The 22442-nt window shown below is 35.9% G+C and overlaps 1 protein-coding gene across 3 annotated transcripts in view; it reads left to right on the top strand.

Annotated features, from left to right (window-relative positions):
• Positions 1-22442, top strand: part of R3HDM1 (R3H domain containing 1) — a 95218-nt gene that overhangs the window by 5148 nt on the left and 67628 nt on the right. For 2 of the 3 annotated variants that reach the window (XM_068968042.1, XM_068968041.1), the window contains exons 3-4: positions 15085-15199; positions 16219-16297. In XM_068968042.1, the coding sequence (XP_068824143.1) occupies positions 15085-15199; positions 16219-16297 (194 nt within the window). Of the gene's footprint in view, positions 1-10566; positions 10609-11057; positions 11148-15084; positions 15200-16218; positions 16298-22442 lie in introns of all 3 variants that reach the window. The other variant, XM_068968040.1, reaches the window with a different exon arrangement.

Raw genomic sequence — 22442 nt, 5'->3', positions numbered from 1 at the left:
AATAAATGTGCTATCATCTAGGCTTTGTTGTTCCATTGATAGAGCACAGGCAAAATAGGTCTAATATAATTCTTAAGGGCCCTAGGATTTTCAGAGTGGTAAATGAGCACTGACTTCAACTTAAAGTCACCAGCTGTGTTAATCTCTAATAAGAAAATCAGCCTGTTCTTTGAAGCTTTGAAGCCAGTCATTGACTTTTCCTCTCTAGCTATGGAAGTCCTAGATGGCATCTTTTTCCAATAGAAGGCTGTTAGATCTGGCTAACTTGCTGCAGCTTCTGCGTGAGCACTTGGTGTTTCATCTTGCATTTTTATGCTATGGAGATGGCTTCTTTCCTTAAATTCTGTGAACCAACTTCTGCTGGCTTTAAATTTCTACATCTTCCTCACCTCACTCCACATTCATAGAACTGAAGAGAGTTGGGGCTTTGCTCTAAATTAGGCTTTGGCTTAAGAGAATATTGTTGCTGGTTTGATTTTCTATCCAGACCACTAAAACTTTCTCCATATCAGCAGTAAGGAAGTTTCACTTTCTTATCATTCATGTTTTCCCCTGGAGTAACACTTTTAATTTCCTTCAAGAACTTTTCCTTTGTAGTCACAACTTGACTAATTGTTTGGCAGACAGGCCTAGCTTTCTGCCTGTCTCAGCTTTTAGCGTACCTTCCTCACTGTGCTTAATTTCTAGCTTTCAGTTTAAACTGAGAAAGATGTGACTCTTACCTTCTCTTGAACACTTAGATGTGAGTGTAGGATTATTTACTGGCCTGATTTCAGCATCGTTGTGTTTCAGGGAATAGGGGTCCCTGGGGAGAGGGAGAGACTGGAAATGACTGTCTGGTTGGCAGAGCAGTCAGAACACACACCACATTTATTGGTTAAGCTTGCCATCTTACATGGGTGTGGTTTGAGGCACCCCAAAATAATTGCAGTGGTAACATCAGAGGTCACTGATGACAGATCACCATGACAAATAAAATAATAATGACAAAGTTTGAAATATTGTGATAATTGCCAAAACATGACAGACATAAAGAGAGCAAACGCTGTTGGAAAAATGGTGCTGCTTGAAGCAGGGTTGCGACAAATCTTCAATTCATAAAGCACAGTATCTGCCAAGCACAGTGAAACGAGGTGTGCTTGTATTACATTTTCTGCCATGTCTCTTGTGTAGCTCTTGGCAGTAAACACAAAAAAGTTCTGATGGCCACTGTTGAATCATGGCTCAGTGGTTCATACTGCAGGAGAATTTCATGCAGTCCACAAACACTTACTGAAAACATATTCCATGGCAAGGAAATAGTGTAATAAAGAAAAATGGGCCTGGTCTCTCATATCACATTCCATATAGTATGGTGAGGATAAAGACTGGGAAGAGGAACAAAGAGAATATGAGAGTTCGTTTTACGTTAATCCATTGAAATGCTGTATTCCTTGTTCAAATGTTTATTAAGATTTTACTTTTACGTGGATATATTTACTCTGCTTGGAGATTTTGAGGCTCAAGATTCCTCTATGCAAGGTATCTGGCAAGGGGTTTACAGTCGAAATAATGTACACAGAGATTTAAGTAATGGAAATTAGGAATCAAAGTAGATAAAATTAGAGAAAAATTTTATGTTTTAATATAAGTAAGTCAACTCTTTTAAGAATGAAAAGGGAATAGTGTCTGGTTAAAAAAAACCTGTTTTATGTGGTTACCTCTTAATATGGAGTTACCTATTCTGAAATGCCTTTTTTTCTAAGATACTAGTAGACATTTCATCTTCTTTTTCTACCTCTAAGATACTTCCTGAAGGTTTCATTTTAAACAGCAACTATTATTTTTACTCAAATTTATATGTATGTGCTGATTAAAAGTGACTTAGGAAAATGGAAATGTTTTCTTAAGGAAGCAAACATTTCATCTGTTTCCAAGTCTTAATTTCCTGACCATCCCTTTAGTATTTTATTGAGGAAAATTAATTTTTGAATGAAGGGATGTCATAGTATAAAATTATAAAGAACTCTTATGATATTCTACTATTTGTTAAAGACAGTATTTATACAAACTGTTCTTTTATCCATTTGTTCACTAATATGTGATCCAAACCTAGATGATTCCCTGGTGCCAGAGATTGCACGGATCTATAAAACAGATAAGCACTACTGAGTATCTCGGGAATGGACTCAGAACTGTGCCATGTGATGCTACCTTAAAGTTAGAATAACCTTCATCATAGCTGAAGTAAACTTTAAATTATTGTTCCTTTTTTGATTTTCTCATCTGGGTGCTGTCCTGTCAGGCCTCATCTTTTTTCATTTTATTTTTTGTTTACCTCCATCCATTCATTCATGTGCTCATTTGAGAAGACTTTAGTTCTATCTTCAGAGGATAAATGGTTCTAGAAACTGTAAAGCAGTTACAAGAGGACAGTTGCCCAAGGAGCTTTATTTTTTTTAATGGAGCATGTGTATTACGTGGCCAGTTTCTTCATTCTAACCTGGTTATGAGACTGAAACCATTCCTCACTCTGCTTTATCATGCTGAAGAATCATCTGAGGGGGAGGGAGATGGATGCTGAGTTGTCTCATCAAAGGAAGCAGCATTATTCTAACCGTATCCATCCTTGTTTAAACCGTCCACTGTTAGAGGTTTGAGAGGTTACATGATATGCTTCATGTTTATAACTGATGTGCTGGAGAATTGGTGTTGAATTTATAGCATCAGCAGTACAGAAAATGTGATGTATTTTATGCCAATAAAGGAATGACCTGTTCTTGTTCTACAGAGAGTGGAAACTGGAAGTCAAACACCCTTTGTATTCTAAAACAGGGTCTCAAACATTTTGTAATTTTTATGTATATATTGTTAGGAGTCTTGGTGCTGTTAGTTAATCTGTCTTCGAATACAGTGTTTAATATAGCACTGAATAAATGATGCCAGTTGTCAGTGGATGAGTAATCAACTAATAGCTCTGTAGTAATTGATTTTTTCTTCAATAAAGCTGCATAAGCCATGATAATAAAACAATAGCATCATCAAGCTGGAGAGAGGCCAGCAGACATTAGACATCTCCTTGAATGTTTCCAAGCAGATATTACTTTAATTAATAGAAAGTTCTTTGACCACTTCTTGTATAAATAATTTTGCTTGTATGACAGTGTTGATTGTTTTTTATTCACTTTTATTAGGGACTATAATCTTTTAAGAATTTTTATGACTACCTTGTTAAGAATTATTTAGAGTTAATTCAAGCAATCTGTCACATTAATCTCAAGAAGTTCACTTTCCCACATAATTGCTATGGAGTTCTGAATTGTTGGTATGGTCCCAAATAATTGTACAGAGTTTTTGATTAGTAATGTTTCTATTGCCACACACACACTATTCCTATAAATGAATGCAAGTAAAGTAGCAGAACACAAAGTCAGCACACAGAAATCAGTTGCATTTTTATATATTAACAGTGAACAATCTGAAAAGGAAATTGCAAAAGCAATTCGATTTGCAGAGAGATTATAAACAGAATAAAATACTTAGGAATTAACTTAATCAGGGGGGTGAAAGATTTGTTCGGTGAAAACTACAAAACATTGCTGAAAGAAATTACAGATGACATAATTAAATTGAAATATATTCATTGTCATGAATTGGAAACATCAGTATTGTTAAAATGTTAATACTGCCCAAAGTGATCTACAGATTAGTGCAGTTCCCATCAAAATCAAATGTCATTTTTGCAGAAATAGAAAATCCCATTCTAAAATTCATGTGGGACTTCAAAGGACCTGGAATAGTCAAAACATTCTTGAAAAAGAACAAAATTGGAGGAGTCAGTTCATGACTTCAAAACTTACTACATAGCTACAGTAATCAAAGCAGTCTGGTGCTGGCATAAAGACAGACACATAAGCCAGTGGAATAGACTAGAGAGCCCAGAAATAAATTCTTGCATATATGATCGGATGATTCTTGATAGGAGTGCCAAGGCAATGGAGAAAGGATAGTCTTTTTAAAAATGGTGCTGGGGAAACTAGATGTCCACAGGCAAAAGAATGAGGTTGGACTCTGACCTAAGACCATATATAGAAATTAACACAAAATGAATCAAAGACCTCTAAGAGCTATAAAACTCTATAATTCTTAGAAGAAAACACTGGAAGAAAGCTTCGTGACTTGATTTTGGTGATGACTTCTTAGACATAACACCAAAGGGGTGAGCCAAGAGAGCTTTCTCAGTCCCCAGGCCTGCCTCTAAGACATCCCACTGCCCAAGATGCCTGTTATAAACTACACACCCAGGAGGGCAGGGACCATAGTGCCAGAGCTGCTGGACCCATTTATAAAGTCAACAACATTAAGAAGGGCAAAGACTGAAGACTGCAAAACCACAAAAGAGACTGAAGAAGGTATGGGGTAAGACTGCCAAGATTCTGCATCCCAGCAAGCTCCCAGGTGATGCCAGTGTTACCCATTGACAGTTCTGTGGGCAGTACATTGAACAGTGCTGATACAAGAAAACAACTGTTAAGCTGTGGAAGCTACTCTTATCAAATGACTAGTGAAGCCATACGCCCTGCCCATGGCATCTTCCAGGATCACAGGTCCTGTGTGATGCCCACGGTGAAAACCTACATTGCAGAGAAGACATGCTGATCTTGTCCCCACAAAGTGGGAGGAAAGTTGCTGGAACAGCTCACTTTTACCAGAGAGAGAATGGTATTTCTAAGAAAAAAGTTAGTGCTCAGGTCTAGGGCAAGAGTGTTTATTGGTGGCCTCAGGGTGGCTAGGTTTCCATTTGAAAACTGCACACCTTTGTGAAAGTTACCTTTACCACCACCATCCTTCATGAACCTGAGGGAGAAATACCTAGAGGAACGATGCCCTCTGATGACATTTCTACTAAAAAGGATCCCGAATTGGCTAGAGGAGCTCAAGGTTATGACCAACCATTTTGGTGTTAGAGTCATAGAACTCAAGAGTCACAACTCAAAATTGAGCCCCACAAACCCGTTTTTCAGAAACTTATTTCAATGAATTGCCAGTGTCACCTGGAGACCCAGTGGCACAGGCATGACTCAACCCTAGCCTTCTACCTTTGCGTACTTCTGGAGCACCATGCTGCCCCTTCATGATCTCTCCCAACCTTGTTTGGGCCCAGCTCACCTAAAACTAGCATCTGTGTTTCGGTGCATTTTACACTCAGACTTTTTGAGTCTTGTACAAGTTTCAACATTTGCTGAAATGAGGACACTCCAAGGGGCCACCCTTGGAGTGGGACTTGCTTTTAATTCTGTGAAACTTGACTGATGAGAGCCAGATAAGACACCAGGTTGATCTTCAGTTGGTTGGATTTGAAAGGATTAAGTAAAGTGTTTCCCCACACACACACAGATAAACCGCCAGTTGGTTCAGGAAGATGCTCAGTGTCTTTATCAAGCTGGTAAGGGGTGAAGACTCGGGACATGTGAATCTTACTTTATCTTGATTCATGCCACAAGAAGCTTTCTTTAGCTGAAAGCTGTTGTGGAGACTTATTCCAGAATGGCTAATGGAGATCTATTAAGCAGTATATCAGCCATGAGTTTTCCAGAAATGTCTAAAGTGTTTTGAAGACCATCTTGCAGTTTGCCCCAAGCCACCCAACTTTCTTTGCTGAGAGGTTGTACTATTTTGTGAAAGATGCTGGCACAGACAACTTCATGCTGGTCAGGATTGTGGTTCCTTGAAGTGATATTGATCATATAACATGTATTGGGTTGGCCAAAAACTTGGTTTAGGTTTATGCATATGTTATAGAAATACCCTAAGGAACTTTTTGCCCGCCCCAGTAGAACAGATGTTCAGTCAAATGTATCAGAAGACTCTGGACCCAGTAGTTTCAAATGACATGAGAGGAGACCATCAAAGGCTACTTCTGACCATTGTGGGCCAGTAAGAGGGATCTTTTCAATGAAGCCATTCACATGTGGGTATTGCCTTGACTCCAGTGTTATTTTTTCTCTATGTACAATAAATGTAAAGCTGCATCACAGTATTTTAGTAATGATTCAGTGTTTATTCTCACTGCTCTCATGTTCTTACTCTAATCGGAGTATCAAATTTTGGTGCTCTGATTAGCATAATAAAGCATGATTCACATTGTTCTTTTTCTAATCGGAGTACCAAATTGGAAAAAAAAAATCACAATCTCTTAAGAAGAGGTAGGGGGAAACATAGGACAAAAGCTTTACAACATTGAATTTGGCAGTGATTTCCTGGCTGTCACACCACAAGCAGGCAGTTTGGACTTAATGAGAATTTAAAAAATTTTTAACAGCAAAAGACTATAAACAGAGTAAAAAGACAGTCCATAGACTAAGAGAAAATATTTGCAAATCATTTGTCTGAGAAGATATTATAACCATAATATATAGAGAACTCCTAAAACACAACAACAACACAACCCCAAACAACCCAATTCAAAAATGGAGAAAGGATTTAAATATACACATTTTTAAAGAAGTTATACAGATGGCCAGTAAGTACATGAAAAGATACTTAACATCACTAATCACTATGGAAATGCAGATCAGAAGTACAAGATACTATGTTACACCGTTAGGATGGCTACTATCAAAAAGTAGAAAAACAAGTATTGGCAAGGATGTGGGGAAATTAGAACTCTTGTACACTGTTGTTGGGAATTTAAAATGATACAGATATTATGGGAAACAGAATGGCAGTTCTTAAAAAAATTAAAATAGAGTTAGTGTGTGATCCAGCAATTACACATCCGGATATATATCAAAAGAATTGAAAGCAGAATCTTGATGAGATATTTGTACACCTGTGTTCATAGCAGCATTAATCACCATAGTTAAACATGGAGTCAAGCCAAATGCATTTATCTTGAGATAAATAGATAAGCAAAATATGGAATATGCATCCAATGGAATAACATGTAGCCTTAAAAAAGAAAGAAATATGTGATATGTTACAACATGGATAAAGTTGGGGGTTATTATACTAACTGAAATGTCAGTCATTAAAAGATAAGCACTTTGTGATTCTACTAACATGAGGTACTTTGATTCAAAATCAGAGACAGAAAGTAGAATGGTAGTCACCAGGGGTTAGAATGAGAGAAGATGGGGAGTAATGTTTAATGGCTACAAGATGAAAAGAGTTACAGATATGGAGTGTGTGGATGGTGACACAACATTTTGAATATATTTAAACTGAACTGCACACTTAAAAATGATTAAAATGGTAAATTGTATATGTACTTCTCCACAGGAAAAAAAAATTGAGAAGGAGGCTTGGCTTGGGCTGAGCTAAAATCCAGATATATGTAGGCCACATGGAGGGTGGAGGGCTGGAGCAGAATGGGGGTGGAAAAGTGAAAGGCTTGCCTTAAATAATAAAATCCACTTTAGAAATAATTCATTCTTATTTAAAGCCAAATTTCTTTTCTCTGTTGTGTTTGCATGTGTGTATATGGCAGATTTTCTGGTATTTATTATGTAATTAGGATCTTTGTCGTTTGATATGAAATAATGTGATTTTTATTGAATAATGCCACTTTGGCAGTTTATGCTTTACTTATGTAGTAGCTTTCTATTGCTGCATAACATAGCACCACAAACTTAGAGGATTAAAACAATGTCCAGTTTTCAACTCATAGTTATGTAAGTTGGGAGTTCGGTTGAGCTCAGCTGAGTTCTCTGCTTAGGGTTTCTCAAGGCTGAAAGCAGAGGTGTTGGCCAGGCTGGGCCCTTAATCTGAAGACTCTGGAGAAGAATTTGTTTTCACACTCATGCCAACAACAGCAGTGCCTTAATGTTTCGCAGCTGGAGGTCTGAGGTCCGTGTTTCCTGGCTGACTTTGGCCACGGGCCACCCTGTGCCCCTGGAGGCTACCTGTACCCTCTTCTGTCCCCTCTCTTCAAGGACAGCAGTGCAGTGTCAGGTCCTTCTCACCCTTTGAATCTGACCTGCCGCCCCGCTCCCAGCCAAAGAAATTTTAAAGGGCTCGCTTGTTTGGGTCAGACCCAGCTGAATTATCTCTATCTTAAGAGCAACTGACTTCGTACTTTAATTACATGTGCAAAATTCTTTCACAATCTTATTTAGATTAGCATTTCATTAATTTACCAGAGGCGGGAAATGTTAGAAGGCTATCTTTAGAATTCTATCAATCACAAATAGTATTTGACTCACAAGAAGGTTTTGTTTATAGGTGTGATATAAAGTGCATGGGACTAAGATTCTGAAGATCTTGGGTTCTGTTTGACTATTTAGTAACTCTGATCCTGGACTGTAAGGCTCTTGAGACCAACATCTGTGTCTTATTCATCTTTATAAGCCTACTATGTGGCGCAGAGTCTGGCATGTAGCAGGAACTTAGAACACGTTAAGTCACATTGAGATAATTTTACCTCTCTGTGGTTTAATCTTCCTTCATCAAAGAGCTCTTGTGAGTTAAAACGGAGACGGTTAAAGCATGTGTAAATCTATGGAAATTCTAAACCATTACTATAGGGACAGTGTACAGCCTCCCCAAAGCCCTTTTCTCTTTTAAAAATACTTTATTGTATTTATTTGGTTGCACCAGGTCTTCCTTGCAGCGTGTGCAGCATGCAACATGTGTTCCCTGACCAGAGATCAAACCGGGCCCCCTGCATTGGCACCAGAGCCCTAACCACTAGACCACCAGGGAAGTCCCTCATTTTTTAAATCCACTGTTTTACTGCACTTTTTCAAGAACTTTGAGAATTAACCCAAATAGTGTGAACTTTTATACAAGGAAAGGAAACTGACATAACTTGACTAGGATCACCTACTCATAAGAAGCAAAACTAGAAATTTGAATCTGGTCCAGGATATGAGTGCAGTGTTTACTTGCCAGTTAATGATTTTTTTCATTTTAAAAAAAAACAAAAACAAAAACAAAATTTTAAGACAAAGTGATGTGCCATTGATACTTAGAACTGTAAGGGATTCAATCAGAAGACTGAAATAAATCATAAATTGTTTTCCTTAGAACTTATTTAGTGATGTGCATTTTGCTCGTATTCATCTCTTGATTTTTCTCCAATTTTTTTCTGTAAACCCTTACTCTATGTAACATAGCCTCTTTTAATTCCATATGTAGTGGTAACAGAAGTCCTCTTGAATAAATTAAAGAAGTGAGTAAATAGAAGACAGAACCAACATGAAGTTCTCTTAGCCAGTGCTGTTACGTGCATTTGTGCATGCGTCCGTATCATTTCTTCTCTTGAAGAAACAATGTCATTTCTTTTTCTTTCCTTCTGTTTTTCTTTTGTTGTTGGTACTGCTGATTTTTACTGTTGAAAAATCCAGGGTCAAAATCCCAAGAGTACAGTGCTTCTTATTTCAAGAACTTTGACTTCAAAATGGGAGACAGACCACACTGGTGCTATAGATTCTTATTTCTGTTGGTTCTACAGGGAAGACCTTTTTGGATTCTGGAATGAAATGGCTTTTTTTTTTTTTTCATATATGAAGCATACTAATCTAGGTATTAAGGACTTTGTTTTATGACTGGTATCAAACTGGCTCCTTGGTTTTAATGAGTTTAAGTGATAGATAGCTAGGCCTTGTACTGTTTGGGTTTCGGCTTAGAGAGGTAGATTAGAAGGAGATGGAAGCAAAGAAAATCTTCCAGAGTCCAGTTCACAAGCCCTTCAGCTGTTTTCTCAAACCAAAGCCTGGTATCACAGACCAGAGCCACTCACCCGAGTGGATCCCCCAGTTGTGTGATTGATGATCTGGTGGTTAAGGTGAACATGCCTATTGGAACTTTGCTCACTTTTCTTTATTTCTACTTCATTGTCCTACCCTTGACCAGACAAATAGGATTCCAGCTGATAAACTGGGGTTGTGCTGTGACGTACAACCAAGACTGCCAGTAAGTCTAAGGCTTGGTGCAGTGATTTCTCTCTGGAAAAACTTAGAGATCATATAGTTAACTGAGAATATGGCTCCAGGGGAATTTTTAAGTTATTATGGAAAAGTTATATTTAAGTAGTACTTCCAGTTAATGTAATTGCGATGAAATTTGCCCTTTTGATTTTGGCTTTTAGCATGGTGAAGTACAGTGCTGAAAAGGCTCAGTAGAGAAGTGGTGGTACTCTGATTCAGTGGGCATTTGAAACATTGTCTTTAGTATCATAAGTTTGGAACTTTGCTAGGCACAGCCACTTAAAATTCCTCAGGGTTTCTTGTTGGTTCCCCCCCCCCCCAACTTTGACTAAACTGTGATATGTTACAGAATACAAAAAATGTGTATTTTATTTTGCTACTAAGACATTACCTTATAATTCAGTTTAGTTCAGTCAACACAGAAGTTACAGCTGTTTGGTCATTTAAAGAACATGGCCAACTCACAGAAGGATTTTAGAAAATCTTCTACAAGTGTGCTTTTGGGAGGAATCAATATTTCTTTACTTGAAACCAACTCTGATTTCCTCGTTTTCCATTCTTGGTGCAGTTAGTTTCTCTGTGGTTTAGGATTATGAACTAAGAAACAATTTTTCTGTTTCAGTATGAAATTTAATGCAAATCTTTCTTGTGTATTCAGCGGCCATTGCAGTCATTTGGACAGACAGGAAAAAGGTCTAAGGTATAGTAAATATTTTGTGCTGGCATGCCAAGGGCCTTCCCTCATGCTTGATGAATCTTTGTTTTCATACAGCGCTGCATTCAGTTTAGTTTTGTCACATTTCGTTTGGGGCAGAAAGCTTATTTTGTTTTATTTGGGGTTTTTGTCTTGCCTAGTCGCTTTTGTGCATCGCTTTTATATCTTTAATGGTTCTTTATCTGTAGAGAAAATGGCTCTCATCATTCTTTGGGTTTTGAGATTGAAGTTACTCCCATCCTTGCTATTGCTATTATTTTTAAAACTGCAGTTATTGTTTTCCCTCATAACAAAGAGTTTTAATGGTATTTAACGATATATTTAACTTGCACATTTCACCTACATCTATACACAGCAGAAACTATTATAAAGAAACTTAAACTCTAGCCCTAGATTTATGAAATGTAGCGTTAATTTTAAATACTTTTCTTCAGTCAAGCTCAAAGTTAAAGCTAGTTCGGAGCCTTGCAGTGTGTGAAGAATCTCCACCACCCCCTACAGCAGAGATATCACAGGAGAACCAGGTAAAAAAAAAAAAAAAACCACCAAAACAATAAACAAAGCAAAACAATTATTATTCAAAGATACAATGGTAAAGCCTGCTTCCTGGAGAATATTTTTTCATAATGTTAAATAAAAGTTCTGTGTGCATGTACATGTGTTGTATATGTTTTTACTGAGTAAACTATCAATAAGTCTAAGGCTTGGTGCAGTGATTTCTCTCTGGAAAAACTTAGAGATCATATAGTTAACTGAGAATATGGCTTCAGGGGAATTTTAAGTTATTATGGAAAAGTTATATTTCAGTAGTAATTCTGGTTAATGTAATTGCGAGGACATTTTCCCTTTTGATTTTGGCTTTTAAAAATTTGTCAAACACCTCTTGAGTGTGAAGGGGAGACTACCCAAGACTTCCACTTGATATGTATCATTTTCCTTAACCTGAATGCATGGTGAAGCCAGTCTTCATAATAGCTTGGCTCTAATAGTTGTCTAATATTTCTTATTCCGTTGTTTATAAAGTATAGAACTACTGAGGCTCAACAAGTAGTTTGGTTTTTTGCTTTTTATATATTTTTTTAATGCTATAACTTTACTTTTCTATTAATCTTAGCTACAGATTGATCTTTGTCTTATGTTACACTTGTACGTTTACATATAATTATTTTTGGACTCCCTTAACAATGTTTATTAGTGTGGTAACTTTGGCTGTTTGTGGCTTGTTCTACTTTAAGAGTTTAAGTAACCTGAAGTCCTCCTGTATCCTAACAATTAGTTTCCAAAGAATTGAGGCAATATTTTGGTTAAGAAAGATGATTGAATAAAGGAGAAAGAGAAAAAAGAGCTATGACAGATTGTATACCCTCCCTTTTTTTTAATGCCAGTTGTATGTTTGTTGATTCAAGCACAGACTGTTGATGCTTTGCCTTGATTTAGAAGATGATGTCATCAAAAGTATACTATAAATACTGAAGGTAGTTGTCACGTGTTTAGAATGTGTTCTGTTTTTTAAAAAGCACTATGTGCTTTTATTTTATATAAGAAGATTTTTTAATAGATTACTGACAAAGTGTCAAGGAACATAGGGATCAAAATTTACTTTTTATATTTAAAATCTTACATAATAGAAGATAGTTGTATGTAGTAATTCTATAAAACAGATATTTTTAAGCAATAAAAAATAAACTTCCAAAGCAAATAGAAATATGCTCAAAGTATTTTACTAAGAACTGTTGCCTGGAGGACATTTTCAGATGTTAACTTGGCTTTTGCATGCTTGTTGATGAGGCTGAAGAGTTATTTATACACTCTGAAAAAAATTCAATAAAATTGTGTTTTAAAAAGCAGTTTTACAGGTTCTTTGGTACATGTCAGAGTAACGAATATACCTGTTCAGGGTTGAACAGTAGGCATTGTAATGGGGTTTTTTTGAAAATTAATTTCTTCATTTTGTTGACCAAAATGTTACACCATCAGCCCCATAGAATAACTTGTCCAAGGAGATTGAGGAAATGAGAAGAGTCAGACATTCATAAGACTGTTAATCCAGAAAAAGTGTCTTCTTTTGAGAAAAACTGTAACAAACATGATCTTTGGTTTGATGTGGTACATTTCAGCTATCTGAAAATTATTATAGGAGGTGGAAGGGAAATGGGGGTTCTTACAGTGCTACATAAATTTGTCTAGTGAAAATTTATGTGAGAAATAAATTAATATGAGGAAGATATGTTGTATATTGATGTATATATTATTCAAAAAAGCTGACTTGCAGCATATGGATAATGAATAAGCTGGTTATACCAAAGTTCAATTGTTCCACATAATATATTATTTCTCAATTTTTCTTGGATAAGTTAAATTTTTCTTTTGGGATAACAACCTATTATTACCTTGTCTGAACAAAAGATACTCTTTTTAATAGAAAGTCTTTTTCCAAGCATTGAGTTAACTAAATTGCACCTAAATGGGAATTGAAAAATAAATTACTTCTCATAAAATGTACTAGCATCTAATCCTTGACAGCAGACACTTTCCAGCTAATAACGCTTGCTTCAGAATGTGATTTTTGAGGAATTAATCTGGAATAAAACTCATTATTTGAAAGGTTGAGAGGCAATTAAAAAAGAGATGTCACTTGAGTCTGATGAGAGCTTATGAGAAGGAAATGACCTCAATAACTGATGACAGTGACAGAGTGAAGAGTAAAGGAATTATGGCTGCCCATGGCGATAGTGCTATCATTTCAGTTATTTGTAGTCAAGATGAGTTTATGTATAAGGGCTTAGGCTTTTAAAATTAACATGTCTTGTTTATTTGCTACTGAAAACAAGGCCTCAGTACCAACTGAAGACAAGCCTAGATACATTATATCTACTAGATTTTTAAAATACATTTCACCTTGATAAAATAGTTTAATATCTGTCCAAATGTGGACTCTTTTCTTCCAACCTTGATTTCATAGATTATCCTTGAGTAACAGGATAGAAGTTATAAGTCAGGGAAACTTCTAAATATTCTACTTCTGAAACAGTTCTGAGATTCATTTTTAAATATCTATTTTTTAGTTAAAAATACAAGGAAAGTAGACTAGAAAGTGACTCATAATGAGAAAAATGACTGACGAATACAGGATGTTGATTAATGCATGAGGTTTGGCAAATAAGACAAAGGAGGGTGTAAAGCAGATGTTTTGTCATTTTAGTGGAATTTGCCAGTGCCTCACGTTTGTCCTATATTCTGAGCACAACTTTGAAGATGAAATAGGAATCAGAACTGAGAAAAGCTAAAAATAGCAGTCAGAAACTCCATGGGGAGGGATATATATACACATATATATGTATATGTATTAGATCTGAAACTCTTCTGCCAAATACTATTTTGAAAAAAAAAAAAAATATATATATATATATGAGGAGAAAATGTTTAATAGAAATCATGGTGGCTGCAAGTTTCAGAATCTTGAAATTTATATCCTTTCAGTATTGACTTATTGTGCCTACTGCCACCACCAGCTGTCACCCAGAAAAGTGAAGTCATTTGTTAATATTTTCTATCACTAAAGAACAACTGTATACAGCAATTCAGCCTACATCTAGATAGGCTACACCTTTATCTTTAGTAGATACATTCTGGAAGTTTGTCTGTCTTTATAACTTTGCCGGAATAATCAAAGCCATGTGATTTTTAACCTATTTCAGCTGTATATCTAGTAATTCCTTTCTGTTCTGAAATTGCATGTAATGACATTGTTTTAAAAATGTAAAATTAGTTCTCCTTTTCAGTCTTAGACAATGATTACTTTACAAGTAAATGTTACATACCACTAAGGGAAACAATCTTGTCTGAAATCTTTCTAAAACAACTTTGTGGTACTTAGTTGTGGAACAGTGATAGTAGACTCAAATAGGAAATAATCAAAGTTGGGATTTGGTTTTGAAGTTTTACTTACAGTTTTATATCATAAGAAAATGAAGGAATATGAATTTAAAGTGGATACTTAAGAAAATTAGTTTTTGGTAAGTGTTAACCTGACACGCGTATGTTCTTATTGTCATGATTGATGATAATTATCATACTTTTGTTTGACATGGTATCTCCATTGCAAAAATAGGTTAAAAAGACCTTTGTTCTGATCCTCCAAGGGTTTTAAGTAGATTCATTGAAACTATTATAAAAAACATTTATTTTCTCTAAGATAATTTTCAATTGATACTTTCAAGGGATATGTTTCAACTAATATATTCAGCTCAAAAAATTAATTTTAACATTTTTTTATCAAGAGTTTGAGTAACATGGTAAAGCTATTGTAAGCTGTATTTTCTTGCTTGAAGAATCTGGTTGGATAAAATAAAAACCTTTTTTTTCCCTCCATGCAGTTTTGTTAATCAGCAATACAAATGTGGGGTATTAACTGAATCACTTTTATATTTTCACTTAATAAATAATTTTACCTTCCAACAGGAGAAAATTCAGATCCAGTTAACACAATCATTTGAAAAAGAGGAGAAGCCCTCAAAAGATGAAGCAGAAAAAGAAAAAGCCAGTGATAAGTTGCCCAGAAAAATGTTATCAAGAGGTTTGCAATTTATTTCTGTATTTTTTAAACAAAGGTTTTATTTCATCATTAATCCACCCTTTACCCCTTGAATAATTTTTATATAATATATTTCTAATAAAAGTAATCCAGAACAGACTGAAGGGATGATATAGTTCTGGGCAAAATGGCATGACACAGTTCTGAACATCAGATGATTTAGCCAAAAAACTGCACCTCATGTCAAAAAGTCACCAAGGAAGATAACTCATGATCATTTATTGGTCTGTCTCTTGTATCAAAATAATGGAATCACTATAATTTAATACTGATTCCATTAAAAAGATGTATTTTTAATTCCTTACGATACAAAGAACTAATGCCAAAATGTTTAGTATGCAGTAAGAATATTCTTGGAAACCCAAGATGTTTATCTTTCAGATGTGAATTTTAAAGGACTTCATCATATATAATTACAAACCTATAAAAATGCTTTTTAAATTTATAGACACAGTTATGTTGAACAGTTTTATAAACAGCATAAGATATTACATTTAAGGAGAAATAAATGTGAATATTTGTAAAAAAAATTTGTTTTTGGAAAGCAAATTTTTTATGATAAATACTCTTTCAGAGCTAAAGTGCCTGCATATCTCCATATTATTAACTCCTTATATTTGCAACTGAACTAAGCAGACTCAGTTTGCTGTCTGAATCAGAGTTTTTTTTGTTTGTTTGTTTAATGAGGCATTTTTGAATATGAGAATTGTGGTGAGTATATAGAAGGATCTTTAAGAATTCAGAGTAAATTAAAGTGGCACATACGAGAGAAATTTTCTTTTTAAGAAGGTGTATAAACATGCAGTTACATAAATCCATGTCATACTCATTATACAGGAGTAGCAAAATTGTGGTCATCTGAATTCATCATAAATTCCATTTTCTACTTTGTCAGTTTTCATTGTGGGGCATCTCATTTTATTTGCTATGCATCATGTGTGAAGGGAAAGGAATTTGTTTCAAACAACTTTATACTGGGTTTTTGTGTTGTTGTTTTTTAGATTCCAGTCAAGAATACACTGATTCAACTGGCATAGATCTACATGAATTTTTAGTAAATACATTAAAAAACAATCCCAGGTAAAAATTAAATTTATAAGGTTTACATTGCTTCTAGAGTACCATAATTTTGTTATATATGTTTTCATTACTGAGTTAGAATAAGGTTAGAATATTTGAACTACACCAGAAACATTTCAGTTTCTTAGGGCTAAGATGTTGCTGGCCTCTATAGACACATGTGAAATACCTTTTTTGCATTATATATATCATGATGATATAAAGATAATTCATACTCTCTGTAGGAATTTTGGGAAATAAAGAATCATTAAGATATTTTGGGTCTTAATTGAGATTAAAGAGTTATCATTAATCATGAAATATGAGAGAAGTATACCTCATGATAAAGCACTCAGCCAAATTACACATTATATTCACTTATAACAAGTTTCTGGACTTAACTGAATACGGAATTTTTGTTTCTTCTTGCTTAGCTTATGAACCTCCAGTCCAAAGATTTTTAAGGTGCTTATTTGAGTCACTAAGTAATTGTGAAATCCTTTGTTTTGCCAGGGTACTAGATAAATAGATTTTAACTTTTTGACAGGTCATCGATCCCATTGAGGCATTCTTCCCAGAAAAAGGTTTATTCACAAAATATCTGACCAACCCATTCTTGGAGTAGAAGACTCAAAGGTTAAGAACCCCTCCTCTAGATGTTAGCTCCGCAGAATGGTAGTTAAAATTCGTGAAATTTTTAGTTCCTTGGGTCAGCACACGTGATAAAAAACATGAAAAAGTGTCTTCAGTATTGCTGAGGTTTATCTCACGTCTTGCTTCAAGATACACCTTTAATTTCATTCAGAATTTATTGTTTCAGTACCATCTTGATTTTCTATTTAACTTTAATCCCAAATGGAGAACCACTAAAATGGAAAGTAGTCTCCTTATAGTAGGAAGTGTAAGTGTGAAGTCAGTCAACTCTGCATGACTTCTTTTTTTTCAGGTCAAGTTGATTCCTCAGTGGTCCCAACTGAAATTAGTCCATTGAACAGGTATTCGTTGGGTATCCATCATGTGCTAAGCATTGTGCTAAACATTGTAGATATAAAAGTGAGCAAAATATAATCTCTGACCCTAAAATATTCACATTCTATGTGCTACGGAAAAAAGAAAACCCTATGATATATCATTAAAATAGAATAAATGTTGTAAAAGAAGTTTTTCAGGGTGCTATAAAAGCACTGTGATGGGATCCCACCTCTGAGAGGATCTGTAAAGGCTGCACTGAAAAGATGCCTGAGCTGAATTTTGAATTCACAGTGCTTTAAATGGGAGCATGAGAACCTGAGAGAGACAAGAGCGTTGCTAAGGCACAGCAGTGTGAGAGGGAGGTAGTATACCCAGGCAGACAATTTTGCACACTGGCTCTGGCAGGAAGGCATGTAGCAGGTAATTCCAGAAAGTGATGGGGAGGTTGTTGGTGAGGTATGAAGACAGACTCTTCAGTTATCCTCAACCTAGATCGGTACCAACACACTGGGGTGGTTACTGAGTAAGAAGTGCTGATGGGAAGCCGGGGATGGGATGAACAATTAAAAATCATCGTCGCTGAGACGCAGTAGTGCACCATTTGAGAAATGCTGAGTGTGGCATGCTCTGTGGAGGAGTCATGACAGAATTCTGAATAGGGTGATACCAGAATGAGATTCGCATTTTAGGAAGATTACTTCATCAGTGAGGGGCCGAGAATCATGAGCAGGGAGTGTGGGTAGGAGAACATAGAGAAGAACAGAGAGGAAAAGGCTTATTTGGAAGATGTTTAAGAATTAATCCCGTGGCAGGACTTGGTGATTATTTGGAGATGGACGAGTAGTGGTTTGTTAGAACAGAACAGCTGCTAGGTTTCCAGCTGGACTGATGGTTAATCCCATTAACGGGGGAAGTAATAAGGACAAGCCTGAATAAAGTAAGGCATGTTCTCTTATAAATAAGTATAGTTTGAGGTATCTGATGAAACGCTGTGGCAAGATTAAATGTATAACTCTGATTTTCAAGTGAATGAGCCTGGATGCTCTTACAGATTAGGAGTCATCAGTAGAGGTGACCCTTGCTTTGTGAGTTTGGCCAGCGAGATGCAATAAATGACAAGGATGAAACTCTATGGAAAAACAGTATCTTAAAGGTAGAGGATAAGTAAGAGACACTGAGTCCTAAAGATGGCAGAAGAATCATGAGAACATTTGTCTTAGAAATCAGCCAAACAGCAACAGCTTCATTAAATGTGACAGTGAAGCAACCCATTAGATTAAGGAACTAGGAAGTTGTTGGCTACTTTAACAAGGCATTTCATTTGCTCTAGACTGGTGGAAATGAGAACTCAGTAGGTTAAGGGGAAGGTAGAAAATACATAGTTTGTGTAAAGCAAGACAGGATCCTAAACAGGTAGGATTTTTCTTTCTTCTGAACCCATAACAGGTTCAGAAGAAATTCCAAAATATTCTTCTTTTGTGCAGTTTTCTGTTTTCCTCTACAAATGCAAAAGTTTTTACGTTATCTGCATATCTGTTTTTGAAGTGTACAACTTAGTGATTTTTAGTATATTCACAGATTTCGTGCTACCATCATTACAGTCAATTTATGAGCTTTCTCATCAACCTCCAAAAGAAATCCTTAACCATTTTGCTCTCACCTCCTTATGCCTTGAACCCTAATCTAGCTTGTCTCTACAGATTTCCCTTTTTTGGGTATCATCATATGAATGAAATCATATGTATGTGGTCTCTTGTGATTGGCTTCATTCACTTAACATAATATTTGCAAGGGTCATCCATATTGTGCAGCATGTATCAGAACATTAATCCTCTGTGTTTGCATTTTTATTCAAAAAAATATGTAAGTGAACCATTCATATAATGGCTAATGAGTAAATACTAATGTCAGTGTGGTTTACATAGTTGTAGCTAATGTTAAATTTTGTGAGAAAAACGATTTGCCTGATGGCTCTGTGTTCTCTCAGTGAAACACACCATTAATTGCCAGACATAGGTGGCACAAAATTAGTAATGCTGCTGCTGCTGCTGCTGCTAAGTCGCTTCAGTCGTGTCCAACTCTGTGCGACCCCATAGACGGCAGCCCACCAGGCTCCGCCGTCCCTGGGATTCTCCAGGCAAGAACACTGGAATGGGTTGCTATTTCCCTCTCCAGTGCATGAAAGTGAAAAGTGAAAGTGAAGTCACTCAGTCGCGTCCGACTCTTCACGACCCCATGGATTGCAGCCCACCAGGCTCCTCACTCCATGGAATTTTCCAGGCAATAGTACTGGAGTGGGGTGCCATTGCCTTCTCCAAAAATTAGTAATAAGTGGCAAATTTCCACTAGAACTTCAGCGCATTCTAGATGTTAAGCAGATTTATTTTGAAATCATAGTAAAGTCTAGTTTACATTTTATTTCAAAATTTTCCTTCAGGTCCTTAAATCTTGTTCTCATCCCAATGAATAAACTTAACTTCAGGTGTTAAATAACCATTTATCTGTAATTCCTGTCTTAAGAAATACTTTTAAAAATTGTAATAAATAATCATTACTAGATTAGAACCCAGGAACCTGCAGTTGCCCAATATAGAGATTACATGCATTGACGTGGTTTTTATACGTGTTTTTTTATTGGTTTTATAACCATTTTCTGTAAATTATACAACATATTGAAGAAATATGGACAGTATAAGCAACTGTGTCACTAATGGAGGGGAGCAGCCCCATGGAAAAATTCTCAGAGTATATGTTTTAAAAGTAAGCAGTTTTGTTCTGGGGAACATCATGTAATTGTTCTGTGCTTGAAATATTTACTGAGTTTACTTCTATTAGAGGTGATGTTTAAATCATATTTCTTGCCTGTTGCAGATATTTGACCCAGTTCATATAGAACACTGGGAAGGGAATGGTGAAAGCAAGCATTCTTGTTTTCTTCTTCTTTTATTTGCCACTTGTGTACCAGCACATACTTTCTCAAAAGTCAGTTCTGGTATAATGACTAGAACACTAATAACTAAAAGATTATTGTCCCTTCATTTTAAGTCAGGTAGTTTATTGGTCAATTTGATTGAGATCTTTGTTTTTCTTATATATTTCTTTAATAACAGATAGCATGTATTGGTTTCTTTTAAAGATTATATGATGACAAGTTCTATGGGTGCCTATAAGTTCATGTGCTAATAAACCTATGCCATATGAAAATTAATTTATGGATCTGTTAGTTTGAGTACTGTATGTAATGGTTCTGTAAAGGACTATTAATTTTTGACTTATGGCCATTACCAAGAAATCTAACCTTGATGACAGATTTGAAAATTTGGAAACTTGGACTAAGCTATAGCAGATACAAGGCAGGAAATGTAAATCTTGAGAACTTAGGAAAGCTATTTTTCTAACAAGTTTTACTTTTTGCTAACTAAAAACTTAGTAAACTAAGTAGGGGAACTTAATTTAACAGTAAGTGGTCCAGGTAATAATAGAAAATCCTCTGCAACCCATAAATCTACATATAAAAGGGAAAAAAGCCTGAATTTGTATCAATTACTAATAAAATTGTTAGGTTTTTGTTTTCTTTCATGGAGACAACAGAAATTTCTTTTGAATACCAGTTCCTTCACTGAAGAATATTTCACATATTGTAGGCTTGCTGTTTAGCTCAAACAGAGGAACCAAATTAAATGCACTGTTTCATGAATGCTAAATAAGTAGCCTGCCTCCAATTCCTTTTTTTCCCCTACAGTAAGTGTATAAAATGCATTAGAAAATTTTACCATGTCAAGACAAATTGACCCCAAAAAACATTAGAGGAAAAGAGTCTTAACAGTAAGTAAGTCTTTTTCAGTGAAAACCTTATGAAGTAAGTAAAAATTTTCCATCCTCCCCTAAAATTTTAAGGAAAAACATTAAAAGACATTGATAAAATAATCTGATTAATTTATTCCACTCAGATAGATTTGTTGAGCTCCTCACTATAGCACAAACAGCTATATAAAAATAATTGTGATAAATACTCTTAAAAGGTATGAAAGAAACAGGTCTAAAAAAGAATGTAAGAAGCTGTGCTAGGGACTTCCCTGATGGTCCAGTGACTGAGACTCTGCGCTCCCAATGCAGGCAGCTTGGGTTCCATCCCTGGTCAGGGAACTAGATTCCACATGCCGCAACTAAGACCAGGTGCAGCCAAATAAATAAATGTTAAAAAAAAAAAAAAACGTGCTGGGCAAAAGAAACAGCATGTTCGAGGAGCCTGTGAATGGAAAGAGCAGCTTGGGAACTACAGCGATAAGCCAAAATGATGAAGGTTTTGTGAGAAAGGGGCAGGAAATGAGGCTAAAGAGATAGGTGAAGGTCATACCTGCCTTGTAAGGCACATTGCATTAGTGCGTGTGGGTGCTCAGTTGTGTCTGACTCCCTGTGACCTGATGCACTGTAGCCTGTCCAGCTCTGTCCATGGGATTCGCCAGGCAAGAATACTGGAGTGGGTTGCCATGCCTTCCTGACCCAGGGGTTGAACTTGCATCTCCTGCATTGGCAGGCAGATTCTTTACCACCAAGCCACCAGGGAAGCCCCATGGGCCATGTTACAAAAGATGTTCATTTCTAACCTAAGAGCAATGGGAAACCTGTGATAAATATTTATCCCACACCATGACATGTCTTCACATTTGTGTTTTTAAAAGATTGTTGTGGATGTTCCAGGTAAAACAAATTTGGAGGGAACAAGGGAAGATACAGGAAGATAATATACTACTATCGTAGAGGTCAAGTCACAATCCTGAATACTTGGATCCAGGGTAATGGCAGTGGAAAGAGAAGAAAAATAGATTGAAGATAGATAAAATTTCCAGTTGTGATTAACTGCATGAGAGGATTTGGAAAAGCATAGTAATAGGCAAGAAAAGGTACTTCTAGTACAGTATGCTGAGTGAAAGGTGGTACCACTTGCTGAGGTGGAGTATACTAAAAGAGAAAAATTGAATGTTGCTGAAATTTGTTTTAAAATGTAATCCTGTTCCACTTTGGGTTTTAAATCACCACTTAGGCATGTTATTCTCTTGATTTTTTTCAACTGATATAAAAATGTGTATGGTTAATATTAGTCAACTTTGTAAGACTACTTTTGCAATATAGAGAAGATCAAACTCAGGGCTGATGTATAGACTTTCAGGCGACTTAAGCAGAGGAAATAGAG

This window comes from Capricornis sumatraensis, chromosome 3 (genome assembly GCF_032405125.1).
Source record: "Capricornis sumatraensis isolate serow.1 chromosome 3, serow.2, whole genome shotgun sequence".
Classification (NCBI taxonomy): Eukaryota; Metazoa; Chordata; class Mammalia; order Artiodactyla; family Bovidae; genus Capricornis; species Capricornis sumatraensis.
Note: the sequence above shows the minus strand (reverse complement) of the source record. Positions and strands in the feature narration are given on the sequence as shown.